We start from the raw sequence: 18,384 nt of genomic DNA on the forward strand, positions 1-18,384 counted from the left end.
GCCGCTCCTGTGCTTGGCAACCATTATGGGGGGGGGGGGGTCCTAAGGAGGAAAGTCTGATATTTCTGTGAATGGTGGCATGAAACCCTGGTATATTTGCACAATTCCACTGTAGCACAGCACCACCTAGTGGTTGTATAATGGAACACATAGAAAGGCAGAGAAAGAAAAACCCTGGGGGGGAAAACATGTGTAAATGATTGGCTATTTTTTTCTGGAAGCAGAAGCCTTGGTAAAGTGTTGGGTTAAAAGCCTCATGTAGAAAAGCCCAATAGCTCTGGACAAATTCAGATAAGACCATGACTAAGGGATGCCTGTGTAATGCAATACACAATAGAAGAGTGGGCTTGGATTTGAGATCTGTGCTGGAAGTCAAACATGTGGCTCACGTCACATGAGCCAACCTGTTGAGCTAGCAGCTCAAAGGATCTGGTGTTTAGGCTCTAGTGTTGGCCACAGGCACAACTGCGCTCCTTATAGTAGTATCAGAGCTGGCCTGGACCCAGAGGAGAAACCGGCCGTGCCCTTCCTTCAGTGGCTCCATCTGTCCCTTGTTCAAGTATAGCTATGTCACATATATTTAAGGAAAATAGTGCCTTTGTATAGCCCTGCTGGATCTGAACAAAGTCCGCCTAGTTCAGCATCCTGCTTCCTACAGTGGCCAACCAGATGTTTCCAGGAAGCCCACAAGCAGGACATGAAGGACATAGGCCTTCTCCTGCTGTTGCTCCCCAGCAGCAGAGATTCAGTGGTATAGTGCCTCTGAACATGGAGGTTCCATACAGTCATCATGGCTAATAGCCATTGACAAATCCCTCCCTCCATGAATTTGTCTAACCCCCTTTTAAAGACATATAAGCTAGTGGCCCTTAACACATCTAGCGACAGTGAATTCTGTAAGTTAATTATGCGCTGTATGTGTGTTGGGGAAAGGCAAGGACAGGGTAGGACCCTCACAGTTCTTTTGTGCGACTTGTAACTCAGAGGTTGTGGTGGAGGTTTCCTGGTCACTGTTTGCCCCACTGTAACTAAAGTGGATCCATAAAATTGGACTGTTAGTCATAAAGACGTTAGGTTAGTCACTATGTTTCAGCCTCGTTTCACAGATAAAGGTGGGAATAATAGTAACCTTGTGGTGAGAATGCATGAGATAAATGTTCTTAACCTATCTGGAGTCTTAAACTGTGTTCGCGACCAAAAGAGGACTTGGCTACAAGATGGCAGTTCACAGAGATGGCCAACATGATGCACTGTGTATATAGTATTAGACCGCAGAGACCTGTTCATCTTGCTATGATTAAAAACTGGGTGGTGGGGAGGGGGCCCATCCATGCCAGCTTGAGCTACTTGGAAGAAAGTTGGAATATACATGTATATATGTATGTATTAATAAAAGTATGGCATTTATTACTGTGATTATGGCCACAGTGTGTACACTGGGGCTAATGTGAGTTGACTGGTGAATGCCTAGTAATTGTACACATTCACATGTTGTTGTTGTTGTTGTTCAGTCGTTCAGTCGTGTCCGACTCTTCGTGACCCCATGGGCAATGTGCACAAATGGACAACACCAATGGGAAATTTGGCACATTGTCCAAGCAATATGCGGAATCGCCAAGTAATGCTAGAGAATGTGAATTTATCTCAGACTTAACACACCTCAGCCAGGTAATATTCTTAGCCTCTAGACAAATATATTACATCAGCTGGACAAAAGCCCCTGCAGAGAGAAGCAGGGCTCCCCAGCCGACACTTTGGCCTCCCTGATTCAGGCACCAGCTGGTGCTTTGGCCAGGGACTGACTGACCATGGACAAGGACCTAGCCCCTGATGTAATCTGGACCATGGACCCAAATACCACCCAGTCCTGGTTTAAGCAGCCCTCCCTTTAACTCTTTTCCATGAAAATTGCCCCCTCGGCAAATGGCTCTTATGTAACAGAAATAGCCACTGGAGTCTTGTTATACAAGTTTACATGTGAACTCTAGTTAGGTGCCCTAGCTCAAAATGCCTGCAGTTTCCTGCTCTGAACTGCAGCTGGGCCAGGGTAAGGTGTAAACAACCAATGCATGACTTGTGGGGCTCCCAGTTTCAGCTCTACAATGCGCAACAATACCAGGAAACACATGATTACAACAGATCTAGAATAAATGTACTGCAGTTCAACCACCCACATAATATATTTTTTACAATTGCATTAAATTACCTATTGAAACTATGTATGGATTACTAACTAATTTACAAATGCATAAAATGATATCCAGATAGTTTCCATCTGGGAATATTCTGAATCCTGCAAGAGAAGAAAAAACAAGAGTTTATGGATAATACAAAATATTGATCTATGTCATAATCATCATATACTGCATCTAAAAGCAAGGAGATTTTTCTATCTTAAAGGCAGACTTAAGCATTTAGCAAGATATGTCTACAAGCAAAGGGATTAAATTCTAGATTCTGAGAAGGCGCTGAACACAACACAGATTCATCTTGTGCTACTCAATGGTGACATCTACAGGCCACTCTGCAAAAGAACTGTAGCCAGCGAAGACTTTTTACGTATCACCAAATGTGTTGCTCTTTATTAAAGCCATGGCTATCAAAAGGTGATGTATCTAACTACACACACCTCGGGAAGTGCTGGTAGCTGCTAAGGGAGGCATAGCTCCCTCCTTTTAAAACACCCTTTGCCTCTCCAGAATTTTGCCTATGCTTTGATTGGGTCAGGCGGCAGAGTGCACAGCTGTCTGTTCTCATTCCCTTCTCAGTCAGTCCAGTTGGGGAACTACATAAGCTGTTCTCTTTGAGAAGGTTAATGAGGAAATTCCTCATATTTATTTATTCATTTACTAAAAACAACAATTTGTCAATACCTTGCCTCTTTAACAAGCACTCAAGGTTGCTTACAACTCATGTCTAAAGAGAATTTAGTAATAAATAAAACATAGTAAACAGCCATTTAAAGCCATCCAGGCATTTTGGCAGGTGGTTAGTCTCCCTGGCTGAGGGAAGGGGGCTTAAATCCAAGCTTTGCTCTAAGAAATTCTGTGCCAAGAGCTCTGGCAGCAGGACACCTTTAATCAGGGCCCTTTCTAGGATTTGGACAGAATGCTTGGCTTTCTTTGTAGTTAGGATTGTCCAGATTTTTTCTAGCAAAGCTCCTGTGCTAAATTTGCTAATTTTCTATATGTCTAGCAGTTGTTAAAAGGCATGGGAGCCCTGCCAGAAGTGCTTGAATTATTGGGGGGGGGGAGAGAGAGAGAGAGAGAGAGAAGGAAGGTATAATGAAAACCACAAACTCCACCTTGTGAGTCCTTCCAATTCACCCCCTCTACAGAGGCTAAAGAGGGAGACCTCCATTGGCACCAACAGAAGGCTTTGGTTTTGCTTTTAGTCCCTATGGGGTGGAGTGAGGGAAATGTAGGGAGGAACATGGCTGAGTAGGAAGGTTTAAGCCTCCTCTACCTACTGATAGTAATCCCAATCTGCATCGGGGGCCCATATGTTTACTCTGAGGTAAAAAAGAAAACGAGGATCAGTATTCATTATGGTGTGTAGTTTAGCCATGAGTAAACAAAACAATTAAGAGCTGGAGACCAAAATGCCCTCCTCAGCCAGGCACATAGCCATAGACAGACATGGTCGATAAATCTGGGCAGGGCAGCCCATGAAGAAAGGCAAAACATTAACTAAAGCAGCCATCACAAAAGTTAGGAAGGCCCAGGGGAATTGGTCGCCCTGTAATTAAAACACTGCCAGCCAGAAAAGGTGGCAAACTACCTGAACATGAAGAGACTAAGGGCATTTGTCATCCCTCTTCCTTGGTAAACAGGAAAATGTTCAGAGAAGAGAGACATAAAAGCAAAGTGAGGGCTAGAAAACCTCAGCTGTGGAGTCTAATCTGCAAAGACTTACCCACCAATGTTAACTTTTAAGTACCTGAGGTCAGTTTACATTCCAATTCCAAAGAAGGGCAACGCCAAAGAGTGTTCAAACTACCGCACAATTGCGCTCATTTCACATGCCAGCAAGGTGATGCTCAAAATCCTACAAGCTAGGCTTCAGCAGTATGCGAACCGAGAACTACCGGAAGTACAAGCTGGGTTTCGAAGAGGCAGAGGAACTAGAGATCAAAGCGCCAACATTCGCTGGATCATGGAGAAAGCAAGAGAATTCCAGAAAAACGTCTATTTCTGCTTCATTGACTACGCTAAAGCCTTTGATTGTGTGGATCACAACAAACTGTGGCAAATTCTTAAAGTGATGGGAGTACCAGACCACCTTACCTGTCTCCTGACAAACCTGTACGAGGGTCAAGAAGCAACAGTCAGAACCAGACATGGAACAACCCAGTGGTTCAAAATTGGGAAAGGAGTACGACAAGGCTGCATATTGTCACCCTGCTTATATAACTTATATGCAGAGTACATCATGAGAAATGCCGGGTTGGATGAATCAGAGGTCGGAATTAAGATTGCTGGGAGAATTATCAACAACCTCCGATATGCAGACGATACCACCCTAATGGCAGAAAGCGAAGAGGATCTCAAGAGCCTCTTGTTGAGGGTGAAAGAGGAGAGTGCAAAAGCTGGTTTGAAACTCAACATTAAAAAAACTAAGATCATGGCATCTGGCCCTATCACTTCCTGGCATATAGAAGGGGAAGAAATGGAAGCAGTGACAGATTTTACTTTCTTGGGCTCCAAGATCACCGCAGACGGTGACTGTAGCCATGAAATTAAAAGACGCTTGCTCCTTGGGAGGAAAGCTATGGCAAACCTAGACAGCATAGTAAGAAGCAGAGACATCACCTTGCCGACAAAGGTCCGTCTAATCAAAGCTATGGTTTTCCCAGTAGCAACGTATGGCTGTGAGAGCTGGACTATAAGGAAGGCTGAGCACCGAAGAATTGATGCTTTCGAACTGTGGTGCTGGAGAAGACTCTTACAAGTCCCCTGGACTGCAAGGAGGTCAAATCAGTCAATCCTAAAGGAAATCAACCCTGAGTGCTCATTGGAAGGACAGATACTGAAGCTGAAGCTCAAATATTTTGGCCACCTAATGCGAAGAGAAAAGTCTCTGGAAAAGACCCTGATGCTGGGAAAGACTGAAGGCAAAAGGAGAAGGGGACGGCAGAGGATGAGATGACTAGATAGCATCAGCGATGCAATGAATATGAACTTGAGCACGCTCCGGGAGAGTGCGCAGGACAGGAAGGCCTGGCGTGCTATGGTCCATGGGGTCACGAAAAGTCGGACACGACTGAACGACTGAACAACAACAACCTGAGGCAATAGGATTGGTGCCATTATCGAATACTCTGCTAGCGGGTGTGTTCATGTACACAACCATTATTTCTTGTCATGTAGACTGGCTGATTGGAGGGCAGGCCCACCCTTAGGCAGAGCTGGTAATTTTGCCTGAGGCACCAGATTTGGGGCTACTATTAAAGAGCAGCAAAATTTATTATTTTTTATGGGGTGGGGGCACTATTTAATCTTCTGCCTTGGGCACCAAAACGTCTTGGGCCTCAGCAGAAGAAGTAGTTGCACCTCTGCTAGAATGACAGAAGACATTCTCTCTGGTCTCATCTCCCTATAGTGTTTCCTTGTGCAGTTTTCTTCCTCACATGGGCACACACAAACACAGATGTTAAAGGCCAAAGTTCAGATCATGGCAGAAGCATAAAACTAAAGAAACAAGGGTGGCTCCATTGCCCTGTATCAAACGTCTTTCATTAATACCAGAAAAATTACAGTGAATCACATTAATGGGCCTGTTTTTGCCAACTGGCATCATAATGATTCAAATAATGCAGGTCCACTTACCGAGTCCTTATATCTTGCAGGGGTTTCTTCCTAACAGAGGAAATGTCTAATTCCAAAAATCTAGGGATATCTGGAAATCCATACGCTTTAGACCACAGCAAAGACACAGGCATTTTGGGTCCAAGGGGGATACTTAGCTCTGTGATATCTGTCTTCCACAATGATTCTATCTGTTCACTGCTTGGCTCTCTGCAGAGGAAAATAAATAGTTATAATCCAAAGCAAAGAAAAATTATTTGAAGGAAGCCACTCTTTTGGAGAAAACTGCAAAGCCAATGTTATGTTTGCACTTTGAGACTGACACCTTGAAGAAGGGGAAAGCCATTGGGAGGCAATTGGGAGCATGGAAACGTCAAGCAGGGAAAAGGTTACATGCCTCCTTTCCCACACTGCTTTTCTCAACTGTCAAGCAGCTTTTCCCATTCTTTTCTAAAATGGCTGTTGGGCTACCATTTAATACTTCTGTATAATGTGCAGTCCGTCCATCAAAGACTCCAAATATTCCGGCTGCTTTATATGAGGGTGCTGATGCTGAGATCAGAGGACACTCCTGGAACACCCTCCTCAGTGAGACTCATGAAGAAAGCTCTCTGTGAATTTTCAAATGGCTGGTAAAATATTTTGTTAAACTTCCTTTTTAAGAAAATTCTTCAGATAATCATTTTTAGTGCAGCAGCAGTCATATGTATATGTATATGCTTTTACCTTTTATGCTCACCACTCTGAAATCTGTTTTAGATATGGAGCGGTATATAAATATTGTAAATACTTACTGAATTGATGTTATTCTTATAGGCCACCTATATAGCAATAGGGCAGATGATACATTTAATTTTTAAAAAATGTAATCATACTGAGGCTTAGGTTTCTTGACACCAACTTCATGGGAGGTCCCACTATAGCTCTATTATGTTGTACCTGACTACAGCTGAAAAGGTGAAATCTTGTGGTTTCTTTGCACCGATCAGGGGGCTTCGATACACTTTACGTTTCAGGATGACAGATCCAATGTGGGGCATGCGCAGGGTCTCCTTCTGGGTGCTGTCTTCTGCTTTGAGCATCAATGGGGATGGGTTGCTGAGATGGAGTTTGGAGGTCAAGCGGAGCTAGGAGAAGGGCAGAGAGAGTGAGCAGTTAGTTTGCCTGGCACAAAGGATAATTCGGGAGAGGATCCACCATGCAGCCAGACTGAATAAATGAGTCAGAAAGAGACAGAGGACTGAAACTGGTCTGGTTCTGGTCAATGTCTGGACGGGAGACCTTCTAGGAACCTCCCTAGGTACACCCGCCTTGAGTTCCATGATGAAAGAAAGGTGGGATATAAATGTAGAACATAAACCCACCTTACTATGTTGTTCCACACATGAGGCTATAAACAAAGCACTGTTCCTTTCTTACCCCCACTATTTAAGAGGCCATTAAATACCCTTCTGTGAAAAAAGATGTCCAAGGATCCTGCAAGACAGCTTGCTGGTTAGGATAACTTTTAAAATAAATTCTGCCACCACCTCTTCTCTGCTCCCCGCTGCATTACCGGGGCTTTCTGCTCCCGGATTCTTCACGGGATTACAATCTGCTCCATTATGCGGGTGGACGCCTGCAACCACATGGTTTGAATTGAAACCTTCCATTTTCGGCATGTTTCCTATGTTTTCATTTAGACAGTGCCATCTAGTGGCTGAAATATAGCACTACAGAGGCATTACACGCTACAGATTCTGTGCATTTTTTTTAAAGACCTGATTAAGTCCGATGCTATTTGTTGTTGTTGTTCAGTGCTATTTACAGTGGGATAAACATGAAAAAATGCGGGAGGGGGCCTGGATGTCAACGACATCATGTAAAGGACCCGCAAACTTCTGTGAGTGGCCAATCACAAGCGTGCAATAAATTACTGGTGTAGAGAAACCCATAGCCTACACTGAGCAAGTGTAAAGCTAGGTTCTCGAACTCATATGCTAATTCAGGGTCCTCACAAGTGTCTGGCAGAAGACCAAGACGCAGGAAAACTGCCCCACCTTTATTCTGTGTAGTGGGGTGAAAGGAAGGATTGACAGGTGAAGGGAATCTCTCCGATCAGGAGTTAGCAAAGGGTGTTTGGTGTAAATATCATGTAGACAGCTGGTGCTTAAGGTGATGGCCATACCTGCTATCACAGAAGAAGTGAAAATTGGGGTGGGGGTGATATTTTTCTTCTGCCACAGACACAGTCTCTACATTAGCAAAAACAAACCCGCATCCTTTCTGGGGCTCTCAGCTTTCGGTTTCTTTGTGGGATTAGGAGGGACTCCTTTACATAGAAGACATGTGGTTTGAATCAAAGGAGTGCCTCCCTCCCTCCCTCCCTGGCATGTGTGCAAAGGAGGGGGTGGTCTTGCTTTCCTCACATAACTTGTTTCCTTACAGCCCTCAGGAAAGCAACAACTTACTTCAGAGTAGATGTAAGATCACGCTGTAAGTCTGAAACCCTTGGCACACTTACTTGGGAGTAAGCACCATTGAAGTCAGTGGGGTGCTCTGAAGTAACAAAGGGCATTGATTCTGAGCTTGGTGGGGTTGGGAATCAGATCTGTCTCCCTTCATTGCAGGGAGGCATTTTACCCTCTTATCCCTCCGATCGAGAAATGTGGTCAAGCATTTACATGGCAGACACATGGTTTGAATCAACGAAAGTCCTTCCTTGGCCAGTTCATAGCACTACACCGGCATTTCACACTGCCGATATCCCACATTTTTAAATATTTTATATTATCGCCAATCTTTTTGAAAGTGGGATAAATGGAAAAAGGTGTGGGAGACCTCCTGGAGGTCGACGATGTCATGTAAAGGACCCACAAACTTCCTTGAGTGGCCATTCACAAGCATGCAATAATCGCTCATGTAGAGACGCCCAGTTTTACCAAAGGAAACATTCGTCCTATGGATTTGGGGAAAAGGGTGAAAGTTATATGCCAGGACTGTCAAGGGGAAATAGCGTAGTCAGTTTGTGGTAGGTCTAAGGATACTTAAAGGGACATGCACTGTACGTTCAGCTTGATGTGTCTCAGATCCTTTTGAAGCTCCTTAACTGAAGTTATTTATTGGTTGGATAGAAAAATTATTGGTTTGGACCCATAACTGAACAGTGGGTTCAAAAGCTGACCAAGGAGGCAGAGTTTTCCCTGACTTCACCGGCGAGCTGGTCCATATCTTTCATTTCAGCACAAGAATTGCCATCCCCATACTGAGCTTTCCACCCCCAGCTCCATCTTGGCTGTATCACAAAGCAGAACTCACTGGCTGGGTTCACATGATTGCGAGGGTAAAAGAATCCATTATTGCGCATACCAGTTGCGTGACCATGTTTACATGATTACCCGTGACGCAGCGCAGGCTGCTGTGTCATTCAAACCTGGCATGCGGTGCGACAGGGGTGGCTTCGTATCCACCCCACAACCCCTGCTGCAAGTCATGGGTTGTAGGGTGGATACAAAGTTACCTGTGCCGTGTGGACCACACGGCAACCTGCGCTGCATTGCGAGTAACGATGTAAAACATGGTTGCACGATTGGCATGCGCGGGGGCAGGGAAAGAACCCATGACACGTTGTTCCACCCCTACGATCATGCGACCCCAGCCACTATGTGAGTTGGAGCCTTCACATAGTGAGTTTCTTACCCTTACCACTGCCCATGGCTACTGTAGATTGTGGGTGGGGAAACTTACTGCATGATGGTTCTGGTCCCCACGGTAAAGTCTTCACAATATGGGCAAGGGCTGGGAAATTCACAACCAGGATTGTCATCCCCATAGTAAAAGGAGAGACAAGCTCCAAATTGTAAACCCTTCCTCATGGGCTCACCTGAGCAAACATAGCAATCATCTTTTCAAAGCAGTACTGACGCTTCTTGTCTACAGCATTCTGCTTAACTGTCCAGTTCCCCATCACTTTTTTCTGGTGAACATCCATCTTCTCCACCATTTTGTACAAATTCTGCATTTTAGCACTATCTTTAGCCTCTTTGGCAGTATCCAACTGAATAGCTAAGCCTCGTCTGCAAGTGCAGGACAGGAGAAAGAGAAAAGTGGATAAATTTTTCCTTTACTGAAAATGAATTAAAGCCCAACAACTTGGTCACTTGAGCAGAAAGTAATAAAACAACTGAGGGATTTAACAAATAATACTTTTCTAGTTTCATATAATCATATCACAACTGCAGTGTACTGGAATGGTAAAAATGCACAATATTGTTCCTGTTTCCTCCCAATGCTAGCATAACATCTTATTTCTTGCACTAATTTACAAAATACTAGGTGAAGTCTGGCGTCATGCTAATATAGTATATAAAATCCATAGCACACATAAAAAAAATTAAAAGAAGTTCCCCAAAAGGATTATCTGATTTATGGCAAATTTCTGCAAAGCTCCTGTTTCTATCATTTTCTGGGAGAGGGAAAGCAGGAGTGCTTAATTACCCCAAAACCTAAGCACACAACAGAGGTGGGGGCTGAGCTCTAAAACACAAAACAACTGTTTTGGGGCCAAATAAAGATGGTGCTGGAGTGCAGCCTTTCATTTTACAGCATGCCAGCCTCCCAGTTTAAAATAATTAATTAAGGGTGCAATCCTATGCAGATAGGCAGCCGCCTCCGAACTCGGAGGCGACCACCTATCCAGTGCAGGGCAAGAGAAACACGGAGGGCATCGTTCCCCCCGCGCTTCTCTTGCCCTGCATTTTTGGCTACACAGCTCATTGTGGCTGTCTAGCCACAGGAGGGCAGAGCGGGGAAGGAGGCTGCTGTACGACACTTCGGATGTGTCGTACAGGCATTTCTGCCCTCCCTGCCCCAGAACGCCCTCCGGGAACACCCCATTTCAGCCGTTCCACACTCCTCTTGCAAGCACGGAGCACGGGGCTGTTCCGCGCTGCCTCAGAGGCAGCGCAGAAGTTGGAATCCTATGTATCTATTAAGCCAAGCAGGATTAATGCTACAGTCTTAAGCATTTACTAGAAAACAAATCCTGCTGAAATCAATGGTACAGATTTCTGAGTAAACATGCTTGGATCATGCTGTAATGCTGGTTTAATTAGGATAATTTTTTCCCTGTGGTTTCACGTATTTTAGTCCAAAATTCCTGCATCAGGACATTGACATCACATGTAGTTAAATGGTCCTTTTTAAGAACATAAGGCAGAACTACACATTATCTCACAGTAACAAATACCCAACAGCTGTCTTTCACTCATGTGAGGGGAAGCAGTTGAGGTGAGTAGCAACTGGAAGAGAGAGGTGATGGTCAAGGAAAGGTTAAACATCCTATCTGCTCCCCTCCAGTGGCTTTTCTCTTAAAAATCACCTCCTAGAAAATGCAGCTATTGGGCTTTGGTTATATGAGTAGGTATATAATAGGGAGTTAGACAAACCCACCAAAACGGATGTTACGAGTTTTGCTGTCGTAACTCTCGTTTTGCTTTCACTATGGTTTTGCATATTCTTGCATCTGAGCTATGTAATGGTATGTGGTATGCCCCTATGTAAGGGCAGAATAAGGGCAGTTATAGAGAAAGGGAGAGGGGATAGCTGGGAGATTTTATTTGCAGTTTTCTGAAACAGACAGGATCGTGCACCTATTGCTTTTGGGGAATCTGATGTAGGCTTAGCAGTTGCACTGCCTGTGTACATCCAACGTGACCTGCCTCCGTGTGTGTGCACACGTGTGCATGTGTGTGTGTGTGTGTATCATCACAAGGAAACAGACCCTGTAAAGAGGCCATTCCTTGGAACTCCCACCTCTTGGGGAAGTGGGATAAGTTGCCCTCCTTTTTGTTATGCTATAATGCATTGTGTAATGCTATAATTCTGTTTTTAAGTAATAGTACTTGCTATGATTTACAGGGGGCGGGGGAGCACATTCAAATTAATCAAGTTGCTAATTGCAGAGCTCAGGATGCATCAGGTTGTGTCTAGAAATGGCAGTTTAGTTTGGGAAAACTGCACTGGATATTTTTTGGGAATGTTTATAAAACTATAAGCATGTAGGATAAGAGGTGTGAGTTTTCCAGAAATGTTGAAGCCATGGAGGAAAACGTTTTCCTCCTAATTGTTTTTTTGGGGGAAAACAAATTGAGGGAAATGTAAGGATATGCAGTTCTTACTTTCTAATCAAATCTAAACTTACTTTACCGCTTTAACAACATAAAATACATAATTTATAACTTAGCAGATAAAATTGTACTATTTGGCGTATTTGTGGAATGGACAGAGTAATCCTATGCATATTTACTCAGATATAAGACCCACTCTATTTAGTGGAGTTTAGTCCCATGTATCCTCAAAAGAATAAATGATGGAACAGAGCAATCCTAAATCGAGGTGGGGAGGGTGAGAGTGAACTGGCAGATCCTGAGCCACTTGGGGGTGTGGCTTTACCAGGCTTCTCAGCCTGGTGGATCTTTAAAAAATTAAAAATCCTCAATTGAAAACATTAGCTCTGCCAGCTCTCCTCTACCCTGCCCCTAGAACATGCTGCTTTTGGGCCTACTGCCACCAGGAATCCCACTCACTGGTGGTAGATTTACAACCCTGAAGCTTTCTATGTGCACAAATGAGCCCCGCTGCCAATGGAACTCCTCTCCACTGGTGGAGGGGGAACTCTGCCCATCCTAACCTCTGTTCAAGGGGGCTAGGATTGCTCTGTTAGTTTTGCACAAGAAAAATTGTGAATATACCCAATACTAGGGAAAGCTGCAAATGGCTACACCCTATGCTACCTGAGCGCCTGTCTCTTCATTTTTGCCATCTGAGAAATAAGAAAAAATGAACATTGGCAAGCAAAACTATACATTTTGTAGCAAACAAAAGTGTATTACTTGGACAGAAACAGTCTCATGCAATAACAATATTAATGCATCTTGGATTTTAGTGTTTTTTATACATCTGCAGTATACACCGGAATTATCATTCTCTAAAGGTATACATTATCTTACATACAATTCTTCACACTACACATTCTGAATGAGTAAAGCCTCATGTCAAAAGATAAAATATTTTGTAGGTGGTTTTTCCCCAGTGTTTCCCCAACATTTCTGTTGCAAAAATGGGGTGAAATCCTTGGAAAAAAATGGGGAGGGGAACACCCCCCCCCCTCAACATTTCTTCTTTTTTTCCCTGGGCCTTCACATCTCTAGCAATAACAATACATCCTTCCAACTGGCCGTCTCTTCAGAAGCAGACTGACAGAGAGATGACTGGCCTGTCTTCCCTTCTGTCGTACTCTATTAAGCTAGTTCAGAGGCAATGAGCACCAGCGCCCAGATTCTCAGCAGCTTCATATCTGACTTTTTAATCTTACCTGGCCTCCTGGAGGCGGCAGAAAGAGATGTATTTCTGGAAGAGCAAAGCCAGCCTCTCTACATTGTTCTGTAACGCTTGGTTGATTATTTCTTTGGTTCTGGTGTACAGCAGTAGTGGAATGTCAGCCTTCTCGGTAGCTTCCCTCAACAGCTCCAGGTTTTTCCTCTGAGCTGCCACATTGATTGAGTAGCGCTTCTCTGTGAGACCAACTGCAGGACCCTCATCAGCTTTGGAGAACAGCTTAGGGAACCATGTTGTCTCCAGCTCAAAGGCATCTTCCTCATATTCAGTACTGGGCGTGGGGGTAACCTCTGGGGTAGTAGAAAGACGTCTGTCTTTGGGGATGGGAGAAACTCTACATTGCTTGGCAAACTGATCCAGACTAGCGTCTGCCACCACTTTCAGCGTGGGAGCCCGGGACTTCTCTGCCTTGGGCACCTGTTGCTGCTTCTCCTGCAACTTGCTGCTCCGTTCCTGCCATTGGCGCTGCTGTGCTCGTTGCCGCTGCATCTGACGGTGCCAGATTTGCAGCTGCTGTTGCCAGCGCTTCTCCCAAAGGCTCTCCAGCTCTTGCTGTCGCTGCTGCTGCTCCTGCTGCCACTTCTTATACTGCTGCTGCTGCTCCAGCTGCTCTTGCTGCAAGGTCTTCATCTGCTGCTCGTGATGTGCCAGCTGCTCCTGCCACTGACTTTTCTTCCTCTCCTGCTCCTTGTCTTCCTGTTGCCAGATGCGCTGCTGCTCCTGATGCCATTCCTGTAGCTGGCTCCAGCGCCACTGCTCTTCTGCATGCTCCCCTTGCAGTTTCAGATGTTTCTTGTACTCCTCCTGCAGCCGCTGAATGTCCTCCTGCAACATGTGCTGCTGCTCCTTCTGCTGCTCTCGCTGCCCGTGCCAGTACTGGCCCTGCTCTTCATTCTCCTGCTGCAGATGACGCCAGTGCTCAAGCTGCACCTGCCACAAACGCTCCTGCTCCTCTCGCTGCCGCTGCTCCTGCTCCCACTGCTCCCGCTGCCTCTCAAACAACTGCTGCCAGTGCGCCATATATTCTTCCTCCTCATCCAACACATGACGTTCCTGCTGTAGTCGCCCCTGCTCTTCTTTCAGCCGCTTCTTCTCCTCCTGCAGCTGCTCCTGGAGTCGCAGGTACCAACGCCCCCTTTCTTCTTCCAGCTCCGCTGAAGTCTTCGTTTCCAGTTCTGACTTCGCCTCTTTCTGCTGTGGCTCTTTTCCTTTACTGACATGCTTCTGTTGTTCTTCAGAAAGCTGTTCTGTCCCTTGCTTTTTCCCTTCCTCCCACAACTCCTTGACCTGCCGACCGCTTTCATCAGGCAGATGCTGCAGAAATTGCTCGTCTTCTTTGGGATGTGAAAACTTGTCCAAGTCTTCGTCCTCCTCTTGCAACTTAGGCAGGAGTTCAGCCTGCTGCGATAACTCTTCTTTTTGATACTGTGCCTCCTCCTGGGCCTTCCTCAACTGTTCCCGTTTCTGCTCTTGCTCCTGCCATGATATTACATGCAAGGATTCTTCTGATGTCATTGGTTGCTCCTGTTCTCTTCCAGGAAGAGTAAACGAACTGCCTAATGAATCTTGGGACACCACAGAAGGAGTTTCAAGGGAAGATACAGAAGTAAGTTTGGTTTCCTTTTCCTCTTGCAATTCTCCCTTGCTCTGTGCTCTTCTCACCCACCTCTGCCTCTTCAGGGCACCAGGGACCTTCAGCTTCATCAAGAAGCATTCTTCCAGTTTTCTGTCTATTGCCTGAAATAACTGTTGAGCTTGTGGGTCTATGGGCTGCAGTTTTACTGATCGCTTTGAGACGCCTTGGGGACCCTTCTTTAACTTCTCCATCTTGTCCTCTATGCAAGCAAGGATGGCTGTCTGAAATTCTTGCAGTGCCGAGTGTGCATCCTGCCCAGAGGCTACTTCTTCAGCACTTGAGATGCTCTGTTTTTCCTTCTTAAGTGCTTGTTCAGCTGTAGAAGGAGGCAGCGAGGACCTTTTTACAGTGGATACTTTTCTGAGTTTGTCTGCAGGGGGGCTTCCAGCCACCTGTCCTGGCATACTGTCTGGATAGGTTATGTCCAGTTCCTCAAAAACTTCTTTGATAGTCTCTGCATCTATCACACTGCCTCTTTCCCTGGCAATATCTTGCAATTTTGCACCTAAACCATGGATGACGTCTTCTGAGAGCCTCCTTTCTTTCTTTTCTTGGATGCCTTCCGGCCTGCCTGTTAACTGTTTCTGTGCCTGCACCTGATCCGCATCTTGTGGTTCAGTGGCTGAGTCCTGAGTTCCTCTTGCTAAAGTTACTTGTGATAGGCTTTTGTCTAGGAACTCTGCATCACATTTCTTCTTGCCATCTGGAGGTGTCAAAGGCCTTTGAGCCAAGTTGTCTCCCAGGAATTTGACAATCTTCTTTACTCTGATGGTCTTTACAACTCTTTCTGCAGTGCCTTTCAGTGATACTTTGGGCTTAACATGTTTTGGACTACTCCTCTGGGCCCTGAGACCTGGGGCTCTTTCTACTGGCTGTGTGGACAATGGTGGGAGTTTCAGTTCAGGAGAACTGCCCTTAATGTCATGGGCACTATCTACTAAAGATTTCAGTGATGATTCCCCCCTAGAGTGCATGCTGGCTTGAGTGCTTTCTTCAGATGGCTGTGGTAATGTCCCTTCTGGGGATCCAAAGGTTTTTTTTAAAATGGCTGCTTGTATTTTTTTCCATTCACTGTACTTTGAGCCCTGTCTGGCATCTTTCAGTTTGTCAGTAAGTCTATGGTCTTTTTCTTCTAATAAGTTCTGCTCTTGCAATTTTTCAAGTGATTTTGCATCCTCTGCTAGCTCTGCTTCCCATTTGTCAGAGGATATTTGGGCTATTACTACCTCTTGCGATGTGTCCTTCTCTTGGGCCTTCATGTCCCATTTAATGGTGCCATCTTGAGCTTGTACTGCAAGGGGCGTCAGAGATTCGTCTTTCTTGGAAACACTGCTGCCACCTTCAGCCCACTGCTTCTCATCAGAACTTTCCTGTTTTTCAGCTTTCACGCTCACCACCTTTTTAAGCCCAGCATGGTGTTTTGGAGATGAACTTTTGCTTCTCGCTTCTTTGTCAATATCTGAGTGAGATTTCACGAGAACTTTGCCTGACGGAGTCCTGGAGAAGGAGACTTTAGTCACCACCATTGCTCTCTCATTTGCATCGTGCAGTTCCCTTTGCATCATTTCGTTCGCGACGAGGAGTACCTTGCACCTTTCCTCAGCACTTTGGATTTGCATTTCCAGTGCAGCCTTTTTTTCCAGGACCATTCGCAGTTCTCTCTGCATGGTGGCAATTTGGGGGTCCTGCTTTCTGCTTTCCACCGAAGCGAGGTTTTCACACTTGAGTTTTAGGCTGCGGCACTGCCTAGTTAGAAGGCTGAAGGCCTTTGTAAGGTTTGCCACCATAGCTGCAATGTACTTGACGGCAACAGATTCGGCTTTGCTGAAGAGTGAAGAATCTACCATTTCTAGGATCATGATGTTGACATCTTGACTGCGGGTTAAAGTAAGAGATTCATCTTCTAACATCCTCTCCGTTGTCATAGGCTCACCTTCTTGGGGCTGATCTGCAACTTTATCTCTCCATGCTCTGAACAGGCCAGTTCTTGGCACTGAGAAGATCAAAGAGACAAACAAAAGGGAATGAGAGTACAAGCTGAGTAAAATTGGCCGAGTACTAAAAGACCACTCAACCAATCTAACATCCCAAACATAACAAAGATACTCCAGCTGATTACAACAAGTAAATCAGACTAGTAGGCTAGGAAGGAATAAGGTGCTTGGGGATCCAGATTAGATATTTGGGGAAGCAAAAGCTCCTCAGAAATTGGCCGTCAACACTGTCAGCCAGTAAGAGGAACACACAGTTGGCACTCTTGCACAGACCATAAAGCAAAGGTGGGGAACCTCAGGCCCTCCTGGAGTCCTAGTTTGGCCCTCTGGGGTTCTTCAGATGACCACGCCCAGATCAGGAGTCAGCATGGGCAGGCAGCGCCCGAGGGCCCAGAGGCTTGGAAGGGCCAGCCCCTTCTCCAGCTGCCACAACCATCATCATTATCAAGGCACCTCCTTGCCCTTCCCCCCCGGCCAGACCACTGGTTCCCCATTTCAAGAGATTTTGGAAAACCTTACATTTTGAGTAGCAGTAATTTGAACCAATCAGACATGCCTTGGGGGGGTGTCATGGTCAATGAGGGCACAGGACAGTCTTATTGTCAGGGTTGGAACTGAGCACATAGAGCCCCAAAGCAGCTCTGATTCTGAGGAAGAGCTACAACCCATGGGAGAGGAGTCCGCTCGTCTCTCAGAGGCGCAGCTGCAGGGAGAGGCCCCCCCTGCTTGCATTCCTGAGAGAGATAGTGACCCTGGCAGCGAAAGAGCGGGAGATCGGTTGTTGCTAGACACAAGGCACCAGCGCAGAGAGAGGTGCGACATGGAGGGCGCAGAAAGGAGGCGCTCTGCCCGCTTGGCACTACAGCAATGGCTGCGTCCCGATGCCCCACAGGTAAAGGGAGGAGCCTTGCCCCCTAGCCCATAAGTTCCAGAGCTTTCCTGCCTTTCTCCTCGAAATGGAGACCAACTGCGTACATGGAGCTTAGGTTACTCTGCTAAGATACCCATTGCAGTTCCTTGCTTAGTCGCTGGCAATTAACATCTGAAAGAGTCATTAAGCTGTAAAGGAATAAAGCCTTTGAAATAATCCCTTTTGTCTGCGTCTTGTTTTGGCTACTGGTAGGGTCCTTAAGAGGCAGCTAGGGCGCTCCTGACACTTATGTCACTCCTGTGCCCTCCTTGGCTGAGTCATCCCCCAAAGACAGTGTCTGACTGGTTCACATTGTTGCTACTCAAAACTTAAATTTTAAAAAACCTTTTAAAATCATGTGCTGGGCCTGGTGCCACGTGCTTTGCAAGCAAGGCTGGCTGGAGCAGCAGGAGGAGCCACTGCTACCACCACCACCACCCCAGGTAAAAAAAAAACTGGGTCCATGGCAGAGGGCTTTGTCAGTGGCAAGGGAACGTGGGTAGATGAGGGGCTGCAGCAGCTGCAGTAGGCAGGCAGCAGTGGCTTGAGGTTGGGAGGCTTCAGCTGTAATTGGTTACAGGGTGGACAAGGTGCTGTGGCAGACAGGTGTGGCAGCAGCAGGTGGGTGGCTGGGGTCTTCAGCTGTGGTGGACAGGTGGG

At 45.8% G+C, this 18,384-nt stretch overlaps 1 protein-coding gene across 1 annotated transcript in view; it reads right to left on the reverse strand.

Moving 5' to 3' along the window:
• Positions 1 to 2,143: 2,143 nt before the first annotated feature.
• LOC146353730 (uncharacterized) overlaps positions 2,144 to 18,384 on the reverse strand; it is a 29,089-nt gene continuing 12,848 nt past the window's right edge. The window contains exons 5-9 of the mRNA XM_084829769.1: positions 13,162 to 16,813; positions 9,670 to 9,862; positions 6,747 to 6,934; positions 5,829 to 6,017; positions 2,144 to 2,293 (exon numbers count right to left, since the gene is read on the reverse strand). Of these exons, the coding sequence (XP_084685895.1) occupies positions 2,239 to 2,293; positions 5,829 to 6,017; positions 6,747 to 6,934; positions 9,670 to 9,862; positions 13,162 to 16,813 (4,277 nt within the window). The 3' untranslated portion in view covers positions 2,144 to 2,238. The remainder of the gene's footprint in view (positions 2,294 to 5,828; positions 6,018 to 6,746; positions 6,935 to 9,669; positions 9,863 to 13,161; positions 16,814 to 18,384) is intronic.

Source organism: Heloderma suspectum, chromosome 2 (assembly GCF_057233095.1).
Source record: "Heloderma suspectum isolate Gila_16-S chromosome 2, 16-S_ref, whole genome shotgun sequence".
NCBI lineage: Eukaryota > Metazoa > Chordata > Lepidosauria > Squamata > Helodermatidae > Heloderma > Heloderma suspectum.